General features: G+C 44.7%; 1 protein-coding gene across 1 annotated transcript in view; it reads left to right on the forward strand.

The window, feature by feature from the left end:
* The window catches only part of TENM1 (teneurin transmembrane protein 1), a 256,550-nt gene that overhangs the window by 134,643 nt on the left and 108,257 nt on the right, over positions 1-13,650 (forward strand). The window contains exons 5-6 of the mRNA XM_066202385.1: positions 1,282-1,520; positions 11,466-11,618. Coding sequence (XP_066058482.1) covers positions 1,282-1,520; positions 11,466-11,618 — 392 coding nt within the window. The remainder of the gene's footprint in view (positions 1-1,281; positions 1,521-11,465; positions 11,619-13,650) is intronic.

Here is a 13,650-nt window from a genome sequence, read left to right on the forward strand (position 1 = left end):
TGATCCTGTGCGTCCTGCTGTGTGTTCCTCAAAGAAATCCTCCCAGCAGGCACTGATTGATGCAGATGTGCGTTTCAAAACTCATCCTGTGCCTTTCGGAGGCGCTTTTGCCTTTGGGAGGATTCCGGACCTTGTCCCTCGCTGTCTCAGCCTGGACAGGGGAGCACCAGGGTGCTCCAAACTCCTTTGGGTCATGCTGTGCCGTGAGTTTTGGGGGTGCACCCATCAGAAAAGAGGGCACTGAGGAGGCTTGCTCCCTGAGATAAAACACAGGCAAGAAGGACCAAAGAAAGCTGGTGTTTGCAAATGAATATCTGCTGGGTGTGGGCAGCCCTGAGCTAGCCCTTCTTGCCACAATTTCTGAGCACGTATCGCAGTAAGTTGTTGTTTAATGTGAAATAGCCTCTCCTAAACTCTCTTGGAGAGCTCTTGCCAGTCCTGAAAAACCATCCTGCCTCCTCCAAAAAACTGCTCAGTACTTCAGCACCAGAGCTGGTTCTGCAAGCCAAATTTCTGTACCTTATTTTCTGTGCTAATGTAAGTCTTTGCTGCTTTCTCTTGAAGGCAATCAGTCCTGCAGAGCATGCTGAAATAGGTCTCCAGATGAATTCTTTCATAGCATGTTTGAGAATCACTGCGGCAGGCAAAAGCATTTGAAGAAAAACCACTCTTGAAATAGCTCAATTAAGAGCAGTAAAGAAATTGTGCTCACCTGTATAATAACCACAGTTCTTCAGAATGGATTATCCTTGTAAATCAGGCGACTGAGTAGTCACTTTTCTTTTTGTTGTTGTTTTTAATTTCCTATATTCCATGGCAAAAAAAAAAAATGTTCTCAGTGGCAGTGGCTGTAGCATTTTGGGGGTATGACAGGTGAGTAAACCAGGTAGGTGTGGATGGAGGGGATACTGCTGGCAAGGCACACAGGGCTGCTCAGCTTGGAGCATCCCAGTCCTCTACTGAGAACAGCCTTCCCTCAGGGAAATCAGCGTAGAATTTATCTGTGTTATGTTGTTTCACATAGATCTTGGAGGATCCCAGTCCTCACCTGAGAAACCACCTTCCCTCAGGGAAATCACCTTAGAATTTATCTGTGTTGTTGTTTCACTGAGATGTTGCTGGACATCCCGTGGCGTGGTTAAAAACCTTGCAGAGGGCAAACACACATTTTCCTGTCCGATCCTTTCTGTATGCAGTATTCACTGTGCAGTGCTTGTACAGTTCCTTTTGCTCTGTACCTCCCGGAGTGGTTTCTCATCCTTCTCTGTCTTCTCTTTGTAGGCATTTCCTGTTTAAGCATGGATCTGGGTCCTCAGCTATCTTCAGCGCAGCCAGTCAGAACTATCCCTTAACCTCCAACACTGTTTACTCTCCACCTCCCAGGCCTCTCCCTAGGAGCACCTTTTCCAGACCTGCCTTCACTTTTAACAAACCTTACAGGTGCTGCAACTGGAAGTGCACAGCTCTGAGTGCCACTGCCATCACCGTGACCCTGGCCCTGCTGCTGGCCTATGTCATTGGTAAGCCCCGACCTTTCCTCTGCTCCTTCCACCTGCTCTGCTCTGTGCTGCTGCTGCTGCCTTTGCACTGACACAAATCAGGTTTTACCCGCAGTATTTGCCATGGGTGCTCTTTGAATCCTGGCAGACAAAACACTGGGTTGGACAAAGGCTGAGCATGGAATTCTCATTAACTTTCTACTCTGTTGACCTTGATGCTGCCTAGCAGACAAAGAAATATTATTCAAGACTCCGTGTTTATACTAGCAGAGGACTCCTGCTGATTTTAATTGCTGTGATATTTTCTGGAAGGTTTGATTTTCGTACATTACAACATTGCTGCTCTTAAAGAATCATTGGGAAAGACTGGTAATGTTTAATTGTGTTTTGCCTTGCTACCCTTAGTTAATTTCTTCAGTCTCATCTCCGTTTAAAATCTTACATGACTTTCCTCCTAATGGTTATAGGAGTTATATATACATATATTGCTATACTGTCATTTGCTAGAATGACAACCAGCTCTAAAAATAATTTTATACCATGTTGTCCAAGATGGATTTTGTTATCCCTTTATTGAATTTCTGCTTTAAAAATGGGTTACTTAGTACCAACTTTGCCATTTTGTTAGCAAAATACATTGGACAGGTTTATCGGAGGAGCTGGGAAGGGCTTCCTCAGGTTTTGGGTTGGTTTTTTGGGGTTTTTTTGGAGGACAGGTGTACTGGAGGTGGCTTGAAGTCAGTGTGGTTCCAAGCATACACGGGAGAGCCATTCTTTGTGATTTCCTACGTAACATTTAGCCTGAACTTTAATTATTGCATTGGGTTTTCAAGCTGAATTGCAAATATTAAAGAACATTCTGTGTGTAGAATTTAAGAATGTGATTGTGGCTTCCGCAAAACCAGGGAAACCTAATTTGCTTTTGCTGTCTCGCCCACACCCTCAGACTTGTTTCAGATGGCAGTTCCCAGGTGGCAGGAGCCAGAGTATTCCTGATGCCCTGTAGCTTGAATGGGAATAATTCCAGGTTTGCCTGAAAGAGTGCAGTTCGTACTTGGTAAAACTTGACAGAGATACAAGTTCAGATACCTCTATACTGATAAATGGCCACTGATTTTCTATACTCTCTGAATAAACGTATCTGTAGTGAAAATTATTAACATTTCAATAATTCCTGGTTTCCCACTGAGGCTTTCTTCGGTCCCATAGAGACAAAATTTGGGTTATTGTCAGCAAGATGCTCATCAGGAGGGATTTTTTTTTTCCTGACATCCTCACCTAATGCATATGGGAAAGCAGATTTGAGCATTTCTGGTGCCTGATGATTTGAAAGCACCTGAGGATCCTGTAAGCTCCATTAATTGCAGATTTCCATAACAGCTGCTGAGCATATGCCCTGGCTTAGGGCTGGCTGCAGCATTCCTGCAGCCTCATCTGTTTGCGGCACATTTCATCCCACCCACACCATTTAGATTTTATCTGGATGAAGCACTGCCCCTTTCATCCCTGTTTAGGTTTCAGTCTGCCCCTGCAATTTCTGTGACTTTCCAGGGATATTCTGCTCTGTGTCAGCAGGCTGGGAAGGCTGGAAGCACTCCTGGTCACCAGTGACTCTCCTGTGGATGTGTCTGTTTGTCGTGTCTTGGCAGCACAGGGGTGGAGCGTGTTTCCTTTAGTTAGGCAGAAGCAGGTAAAATGGAGATGTCTCTGCATTTTATAAATTATTACTATTTCTATTAATGTTTTCTATGGAAAAAAAAATTTTGAACCAGGAGTTCTAATTCAGAAAAATTTTCAGGATGCAATTACTGGCTTTTGTTCTCCCCAGAAATGTTTGGGTTGCATTAGCTTCCCTGCAGACTCAGGTAGTATTAGTCAGCCTGTTCCAAGTGAATATTCCTTCTGCCCATCTCTGGTTGGTTAAATATTTAAATAAGTTTATGGTCTCTCCTTATGACTCAGGTAGCTCAGTTCTTTCCCTTTTGCTGGGTTTGATTCATAGCAGTAAACTGTTTCCAGAGTTCACTGGCTCTGTGGGCTTGCATATTTGCATATCTTTTCACATCAGAAATTTAAACGTGAATGTTTTAAAGGAGTAGTTGAATATAGAAATTCAGCCTGGGTGTAACACTCTGAGGCTGGAATTCACTCCCCCAAGTGTTTTCTCCTTGCTCACCGTGATTCTGGTCCCTCTCTCCATCAGGTTTTCTTCAAGGCAGAGGAAGTTGTGTCTGAGCGATCTCTGCAGACATGGGCCCACTTCTTAAAACAAAACTCGTTTTAGTTTCAGCACCAAACTTAAACCTGTGATCAGCTCAGCAGTTGTGACTGGAAAAATAAGGGAGACTTTTAAAAGGCAAAATCGTTTTCATCGTGTTATTATCTGGCACAGCCTGCATTGACTTTCCGTGAACCACAATTTCAGGCCAAATGAGTGTTGATCAGAATTTACCATCAGGCTTATTCTTCTCCTCGTCCAAGAACTTAAATGTTCTTTTTCAAGTGTTTTTCACTGCCTTTTAAAGCTTGAGCTCCACGTTACTTTTAAAAAGATGCCCAAATCTCAGCCTCAAGTGAGAACATCTCCAAAGTCTTGGAGACATGAGGCGCATTCCAGATGAAAATTTACAAGTGGCTCTTATATCTGTAATGAGCTGAGACCTGTGCCAGAGTCCTCTGAGCTGCGATTTCTTTTCAGTCTAAAGGTAAACTAGCAAAATGTTTTTGTTCTTTTATATTTTCAGCCTTTCCCTCTTATCAGTGAGACTCAATAGCAAGGCTTTTACATAAGAACATGTAATTCTTCTGTATTTTCTCTCCTTTGAACTGCTACTCAGTTAAAAAAAAAAACACCGTTTCTCCATTAATCCTCTTTTGGCCTATAATCACTGTGTTTACTATTTGGCCTTGCTGAAATAAATTTGACTATTTTATGGACAGTAAGGAAATTACAGAACACTGTTGGTGGTTGTGTAACAGCAGATTTATTGAAAATCTTTAGTTTATCAAGAAAAACACATATTTTCACTTCAACGGGAGTAATTTCTGTGAATAGGTTCTAAAGTCATAGCAGTTACTCCAAAAAACCCCTTATTTCATAAAGTGCATGTTTGGCCTTCAGACTGCTGGAGATGTAATTGTAAATGCCTTGAATTATTTTCTGTGGAAAAAGTCATCCGTACTTTTATTTTTCCTTTTCAGTTTTCCCCATGTGGATCCTGGGAATGGGGGGCAGGGATGTTGAATTTGTCCCCAGAGTGGGACACAGCGAGGTGACACTGGTGCCTCTGCAGCATGAGGGGCTGCAGCAGCTCCACCAGCAGCTCCTGCTCTGCCTCAGTCTTGCCAAAAAATTTAAGAGTAAATGAGGCAAATATAAGAGATAGAATAAGAAATACGGTATTTCTTTTGGTTTTTTTCCACACCACCTCATTTCCCTTAAGCCCAGTACAGTGGGTGCTCTGGCTGCTCATTTAGTAGGTTTTTTTTAGCCCATTAGTGAGCAGGATTTTTCTTCCATGATACTTTAAGGTTTTATCAGCTGATTTGGACTTGCAGATCACTGGTGCCATTGATCAAAGGTGCCACACTCCTGCTGTTCCTATTGATTTCAGCAGGTGATGCAAATGTTCGGTGCCTCTGAAAATGGCATCTCATGTTCTTGGATTTCGCCATCCCTGACTATGAAATGACTGTTCTATATACAAATGGATTCTCAGGTATGGATGTGGAGTCGTCCCTATCCCTCATGATACTCTCACTATTTATGAGCAGGCTCTGGAGGTGGGTGTTGGGTTTTAAATTACATTCACCAGGAGGGTAAGGAAATGAGATCCTCTGTGCTGCCTGGCACTGTGACCTGGCATTTCTCGCTGCATGTCCAAGGAGAGGAGTGATGCTTTCAGCACTGGCAAAGGCCAGGCCAGGTTTTAAGGACAGATGTATCTCATGCATGGATTTATAACTTTGGTTTAGACACCGTGTAACAGCAGCGGGAAAGGAATTATGCAGAGAGGGATCAAGGGGAAGATGAACTGCTGCACGCTGAAGGATATAACGGGCTGGGTAAAGAGTGCGGGGTGTTGGAGGGTTGTGAAAATGTTGTGATACAGATGAGCAGCCCTGAAATGCCGTTGGAGAGCTCTCACTGACACAGATACAGCAGCGTCTCTCAGCTGGGAGTTGTGGTGTCTGCTCTCCTGGATCCTGGCTCTTACTGAGGAGCTTGATATGCCACAAATACTATATTTATATAATATTTATATTACATATAAGTGTTCAGAGGAGAAGCATTTACTGTTGCCCAAGACAAGGTTTTGTTTGTTCCTAAATATAAAACATGGCTCGGCAATGAGAAATGAAACCAGCATCCCTCTAGGAGGATTGCAGGAGATGGGGCTATTTGTATTTTCAGGAATGAAAATATGTTAGGGATAAAGAGAGAACTTCTTGAGAAAGAGAAGAGTGCTGAGAGTTCAGATGGCTGTAACAAATACGTGGAGCAAGCCCTTATTTCATTAAATGCCTGAGAGGACCAAAACAATTTACCACTTTGATATGGATTTTTTAAAAAATATATTCTGAAGACCGAATCGAATACTAAAAGTCTCAAATTCTGAAATCTGTTTACAGCAGAACGGAATAGTATTTTATTTGTAAAATGAGCTTACAGAAGATCACCTCTCCTAAAGGTCAGGATCAGAACACTGATTGTGGCTCCTGTGTCCGGGTATTTTTCTCATTAATTAATTCACCTTAACTGGAACAGAGACACTGATGCATCTGTGGCTTCATGCCACAGTGAAATCCAGCTTTATAAGCAGAACCTGCTCGCAGTTACAGAAACAAACCGTTTTCTGGCACTCGGAGCAGGTGCAGGGAGGAGTCAGCTGCTGATGCACGTTCTGTACCAGCTCCTCTGAGCTCTGGGGATGACCTGCTGGGATCCTGTCAAACAGCAGAGGAGGCTGAACAGGAGCCTTCAGTGCAGGTCAGCAGTTTGGAGGGGCTCCACATCTGCGGGAATTGTTGTCCTTTGGAGTTGATCTCGCAGGTGGTCGGTCCCCACTGCACAGGACCCTGGGGCCAAGGCTCCGATTCACACTGTGCCAAACACCGGAGCTGACGAGCTGTGCTCCCACAGAAGGTGGATAAGAATAAATTCAATTAGATCACTGGCTTCCTAGCAGATGGCAGGCTCGTCCAGTTTGCAAAGCCAGCTCCGAAAAAGACTTGCTTGTAGCTTTGTGGGTATTTGTTGAGTGTGCGGCAGAACTGTGGGGGCTGAGGTGCTCAGTCTGGGACTGTCAGTTTGTTGTGTTTAAATGGTGGACAAAAGAAGTGACGTGGTCAGTTATTTCAGAGGCAAAGACCCGGGTTTGTGTTCTGAGCACAGCCCCACTGGTTTCACTTACAGCAGTGAAGTGAGGCAACAAAAACCTGCCTCTGAGTAGGGAAAATCCCTTAGGCAGCATAAAGTTACACTCATTTTTCATCTCTTTGCTGAGAGATTCCATGAAAGAAATTTATAGAAAGGTTAGATCATGTAGGCCTTTAATATTTCTTTTTCTCCAAGAGATCTGTTTTATACCTAATAATTATTTTTTTAGCTAAGAAGTATAATAATTCAGCTAAGAAAAGCTCTGTACTCTGACTGGGATCTTCTGTACTGGAGAGAGAGAGGTCATTTAAAATTACCCTGCACAGCTCCACTGTGTGGCCTGGCCAGGGCAGGGAGGCTGAGGAAGAAATTAGGTTCATTTTAGTCCTGTGGCATCCTCCAGTCTCCTCAAATACACTGACTACAGACTCCCCAAATTTACTTTCTGCCATAACATCCACAATGCATGTTAAAAAAAAAAAAAAAAAAAAAAAATCTGTGTCTACTTTTGTGTTAGAATTTTATCAGAAACTCTGAATTGAAAAGGGCTAGCTAACAAAATACAAATGAAATCTAGGTATGGTAGTATCCATCATGTAAGCCCTATCTCCCAACGTTATGGAAAGAGGGTCAAATTTTGCCTTCAGATCGATTTTGCCTCCAGATCACCTCAGTGAAAGCAATGTACAACTGATGGATTGCACGGAGTGCAGTAATAATGTAATTATTGACAGGGCATTGTCCTGGATGCTCAAGCTAGCCAAGAAAGAATATCTTTCCAGATGAGCGCAGTTCCTCCCAGCAGGGAAGATGTTGCATCAGGTGTCAGAGGAGAGCCGTGGTCAGGCCAGCCGATGGAAGCTGGGGCTGATGCTGCTGCTGGCTGACCTCAGCCCCTCCCAGCAGAAATGGGAATTCTGCCATCATGCCAGCTCACGATCTCCTTATCTCCATTTCCCTGCCAGTCCTGAAAGTGGAGCAGCTCGGCAGTGACCTCACACACCCCACCAGTACCTGCAGTGTTCCAGGGGCTGAAAAATACAGGGTGTGTGATTGCGGACATTCTGTGGGATGCCAGGTAGGCAGGGCCGGAGTGGCTTTTGCCTCTCCTGCAATGTGAGTGCAGTCGTCAGGCTTCAGAGGCTGCTCTGTGTGAGCCTGAGCTGCATCAGAGGAGGCATCCTCAGTGCTAATGGTGGCTGTCATGCAGCCAGCCCCCAAGGGTGCTGCAGGAGGCTGAACTCTAGGAGAGGGCAGAGACGTCCACCACAAAGTGAATCGCCCTCCTCTCACCCAGCCCAGTGCTGTCAGACACAGCGATGGCATCAGCTCCTGGTTGTTCTGTGCTCTGGGGTCTTACACCTGGGCGTTGCACTGGGGAAACACAGCTGAGAGCCTTGCAAATGGATTTGTGCTGTGGGACGTGACTTTGTGCCCACACTCGGGTTGCACGGCGTTTTCTGTGCCCCTTTGGTAAAAGCCAGAAATCCGCTTTTACCTTTTCTTGTAAAAGGCAGAAAAAAAAAAATCAAAGGGAGAATAACTCCAAAGAGAAGTTCTTTTGAGCTTTTTAATGAAATTCAGTACGTGCCTATTTATTTCAGAAGAGACTGGAGAGATTTGAAAGTTTTATGTAATCTTGTTTGGCGCGATCACTGTGTGTTTAAAACATGCCGTACCTCTGTTGGAGGAAGAAAGCTCTGTAGGACTTTTGTGTACACTAGGTAAAAGAGAAGTATCACAGAAAACGAGGAGGTGAGGGAGGGCTCTGTGTCTACTAAATAAACATCTGTCGTTCCCTGTAGTTAACCGCTGAAAAAGGCATCCCTAGGAATTGTCTGTGGTCTGCCCAGTCCCGGAGTGACACCTGGATCTGGAGGTAATTCCTCGGCAGCTGTAATTAACGGAAGGAAAAGCGGGATGATTTGAAGCTCGCAGGGTGGCTGGGTTTCTGCGGAGTTAGGAGTCGTTCACACCAGTTCAGTGGATGCTGTTTCCCAGCCCTGAGCTCTGAAAAAGGCATCCCTAGGAATTGTCTGTGGTCTGCCCAGTCCCGGAGTGACACCTGGATCTGGAGGTAATTCCTCGGCAGCTGTAATTAACGGAAGGAAAAGCGGGATGATTTGAAGCTCGCAGGGTGGCTGGGTTTCTGCGGGGTTAGGAGTCGTTCACACCAGTTCAGTGGATGCTGTTTCCCAGCCCTGAGCTCTGCTGGGCAGCCCTGGGCTGTGCCCGTGGCCCAGCACAGGCTGGTGCCCGTGTCGCCCCCCGGGATGAGACACCCGAGCTGGCAGAGCTGCTCTCTGCGGCACGGGGGCTGTTCCAGGAGGGAGCCGACTGTCAAACACACTTACAGGGAGGGCTGCAGCCTGCCAGCCTTTGGCACGGGCTGTACAAACAACAGCACTTCCCCGGGCTGAGGGGAGACAAGGCCAGGGCAGGGCTGTGCAGGGGATGGCGGCATGCACAGTGTGCAGTGTTGCACAGCCGTGCAGCAAGGGAGAGCTGCAGCGCTCCTGCAGCTTTGTCACCTGCAGCACGTGCAAATGCTGGCCTGGGAGATGAATAACAACAGTGGGAAGAGTGGGAGAAAGCAACTCTATTATAGCCAGGATTCCACCACCGCTAAAAGCCTATTATTGATGTGTGCAGTTGTGTTTTGCCTCTAGTGATCTGTTTCAAGTGTTTATAGAATTCTGTGCATTAGTATAAATGAAATGTGCATTCATTAGCTCTCAGTCTCATTGAACTGTGTTCCCTTTTGTTGTTAATAACTCTTTAAATAATAATAACGTGCAGAAGCTCAAGCCAGGAGCAAAGCACTTACTCTGGAGATGTCAAGGCTGCTTTTTGTTGTGCCTGGCAGTGATCTGTCCCACGCTAAGAATCTCAAACTCAGGCCTTAACTCCGTGTGATGTGACTGCAGGACCCTGTTCAAAGTATTGTCACGGTCCCTTGGTGATTTCAAGACCACAGAATACGGAGCAATCCAGGCTTGAGATCTCACACTGACACCAGAGAGCTTAAAAGTTCACTTCTGATCCCTCCTCTGGGGGTGGGTCTGTGCTGCCCAGTCTCCAGAGCCCAGATGTGAGGGTGGGTCGGTGCTTTGAGATGCAGTAGATCTCTCACACTCACTGTCACCTCACTAGCTCAGTGGTAATGCTCTCATTTGCTTGATTTGCATCATGGATCTGTAGCTGGGTGACCCTGGGGTGCACAGATCTGGAATTAATGACTGGAGATTGGCAGCTTTGCATTCTTGTGGTGGTTCTCCCAAGCCCTGACAGGAATCCACACAAGGCTTGGGATTTCACTGAATTTTTAAATTTGACTTTTCAGCATGCAAGGGAGGCCTGTGACCAAACACAGGGGAGATGGACTCCAAGGTTCCTGCACGTTTTGAGATATTTTCCTTGAAGGATGTACAAGTGCAGAATAAAACCATGTACTTTCCTAACGCAAGGCCCTTTCTAGATCACACTGACCTCTCCTGGGAGTCTCTGGGGTTCCTGCATGGTTCAAGAAGAGCAAATAGATTGCATTTCAGGCTCCCACTGTGGGCAGAGCCTGCTCAGTGCAGATTGCTGCGTGTGGCTCGAGAGCTGCTGCTGGGGCTCTGCTCCTTATGTGACGATTTCAGCTCCTCAGTGGGGCTCAGCCTCAAACTCCAGATTCTAGTGGGGCATCAGTGCTCCCTGCTGAGTCACTTCCATGCTGAGGCAACCTTTCCTTGGAATAATTTGCCCTTCTCAGTCAGACCTGGGTAATGGTCTGGACCAACTGCAGGACTGTCAGGTTACACTAAAATAAAACCCTCTGTTGCTGTCTTCATCCAACCATCCTTCAAGGCCTCAGACCAGAAACAAAGAAGGGAAAGCAGAAAACACGGAAGGCTGTGCAGGCGGAGTGGAGCAGGCAGCCCCTGTGTATGGCAGTAAAGATGGTTTATAACTCCTTAAAAGGATTATTTGGTAGTTTTCCTTGTACATTCATCAATAGCAGCTGTATTTCTGTTAATTTGTGTTGTGAAATAATTGCATGTATTTTAGATGTAGAGCCAGCTTTTGATCTGCAGTGCAATTCCAGATGAAGTCTGGAGTCAATGTTTTTGCTGATGTTTAACCTCAATAAAAGGGCTTTAGAGTGCAGTGGGCACAGTCTCACTTCAGACTGGGTTGGAAAGGGGAGAAGTTTCAGTTGGTGTCACTGTCTTTGTCAACAAATTCTGAGATCTTTGACTGTCAAAACTGAGGGACAGCACTGACAGAGCATTAGAATCTGGCTCACAATATTGAATTTATTCAACTGTTATCCCTTTAGTTGCAAATAATTCCATTAATTGCTGCAGAAATTCTTCACCCTGACCTGGCTGAGCTCCAGAAGAAAGTGTGGAAACTAATTAAACATTGGGTTTTAAGGTAAAGTGGTAAATTGCTCGTTAGCCGCCTTGAAACTCTGATTTATTACTAACAGGATAAAGTAGCACTTGACTTTGCAGAAAGTGGGTCATGGCATTCTTTCACAGTCTCACTGAAGGTGCTGTAGTTGAGACATCGATTAATTGGTTTTCATTTTTTTGCAGCAGTACACTTGTTTGGTTTAACCTGGCAGCTACAGCCCGTGGAAGGGCAGCTCTATGAAAATGGAGTTAGCAAAGGAAATAAAGGAGCAGAATCCACGGACACTACTTACTCACCAATCGGAGGGAAAGCTTCGGATAAAACAGAAAAAAAAGGTACGTGGAGCTGAGAAACCATCTCGAAGTGATGGAAAGGAGCGCTTGGAAGCAGGCAGCTCCTTTCCTGCAGCAGGATACCACGGAAAGGTGATGCTCTGCCTGTAAACCTGAAGCCTCTGTTGTAATTTCACAGGGATAAACAGCTGCTGTCAGGTACTGTGCCCTCACATTTTCCCAGCTCAGTGCAGCAGCACAGGATGCTTTTCCAGACTTTGCAGGCATGTGTTTTAAACTAATCTTTTAGTGACAATCCGCTTTCTAAACCAGCAAGTCAGATTTCTTCAAGAAGTCTGACTGACTTCTGACCCACAGCTATGAGTTAACATTTTAATATGTAGTGATGTGATTAAAAAGCCAGCCATCCTATTGATGCTGGCATTTACCGGGGGAGTACAAGGAAATTGATTGTTTCAGGATCAGTAATAATAAGCATATGGGTATATTTTTGTGGAGGTAATTGGCACCACGCTGTTCAGAGTTTTTCTTTCTTGAAGCCAAGAGAAACCTGTGATTAGGAATCTATCTCCTGTTTTAGACTTATGAGGAAACTGTGCTTAGAAAGCATAGGAGGGAATTAATACCCTAGTTGGCAAGATTGGGAGCTGTACAAGGAATTGAATATAGATAATTAAACGATACTTTGTCATAAAAAAAATATTTTACAACAGAGCAGAATTTTATTGCAGCACTGTAATTTTAAAAGCTTATTTTGGACTTCTTCAAGAAAGAGCAAGGAAGTCCACGAGGATAGTCCGTGAGGAGTGTGTCTTCAGGTGCCTTTTTTGCACAGCCAAATACCTGCTCAGTTCAACTAAACCCAGAAACAAAGCTAAACTCTTTTTCTCTCTTTCTGTAAAGCTCAGTGAATATGAAAAGACACATTTCAGAGGTGACTCGGCATTTCCATGCTCTGTGCTTGTCTGAAAAATTACCATTTGAAAGGCAGAGGCTCCGACTGCATCCCACCCGCAGGGGTGGGTGCTGTGTGTATTTTCCTGGTAGCATTGTGGACAGCAGCCTGCACTTCTTTCCCCAGGGAGGAGATATTTGTACATCTAAGTGCATCTGGGGGGTTTTTAAGCTTTAATTAAATTGCTGCTAAAGCAAAGGTATTTTCAGCCAAGTGTGGAAAATCTCCCGAGGTACGTCACAGCGCTGATGTGATATTCAGCACAGTTTGATAATATCAGTTAGTGAGAATTCACCCACACTGAAGACACAACACTCTTCTTTTTCAATGAGGAAACAGACCCTCTCACCACAAAATACAAGTTTAAGGACCTTGAACACTGACCAATGATGCCTTAAACTCCAAAAATGATACTGTAGCCTTGACTTTTTACTTAGTGCTCTCCTGGCTTGTAATTGACTCATATTAATTACCGTGTGTCAATATCATCGAAAAGTACCATAGTGTTTTACTTAACCCAGGGTAATTGCTTGCAAAGAATCATTAAGATTTAGTATCTCCAGAGTATTGGAAATAGGGGAAAAGGTTTTTCAAATTTACATCAGCCAAGTAGGATGTTCTATGGCTTGGGGTGGAAAGGGATCCACTTTCATTGTACAACAGAGAAAGTGGAATTCTCTTTTCAAAACTCAATATTCAAGATTTTTTTTTCCCATGAAGCAAATTGGGCAGAAGTAGTCACACCTTGAACATTGTTCAAGTAGCGATTTGGAAATATTTTAATTCATAAACTAAGGACGTGGCATATTTTTGGGCACTAGATTACAAGTTCCTGCTCTAAAAATAGATGTATTTACGTGGTGAGGTATTATGAGTTAGCCCCTCGTTCTTGCTGTGGGTTTGGTGACACAAAGCAGCTGTAAAGCTGGAAGATCTGGTACCCTGAGAATCGCTCCTGCCTTGTAAATTAAATCTCTATTCATTAAGAATGCTAAGTACTTCCTAGGCTGGTTAAAGCCCATGTGAGGTCCCGCTGAGGGTCTTTGTCATTAACACACTCAGGCAAAAGCTGGGCCTGGCTTTGCTGCTGCTGTTTTCACTTCCAGGGGTGGTTTATAA

This window comes from Chamaea fasciata, unplaced genomic scaffold (assembly GCF_029207755.1).
Source record: "Chamaea fasciata isolate MVZ Bird 193981 ecotype frontalis unplaced genomic scaffold, bChaFas1.0.hap1 SCAF_22, whole genome shotgun sequence".
NCBI lineage: Eukaryota > Metazoa > Chordata > Aves > Passeriformes > Sylviidae > Chamaea > Chamaea fasciata.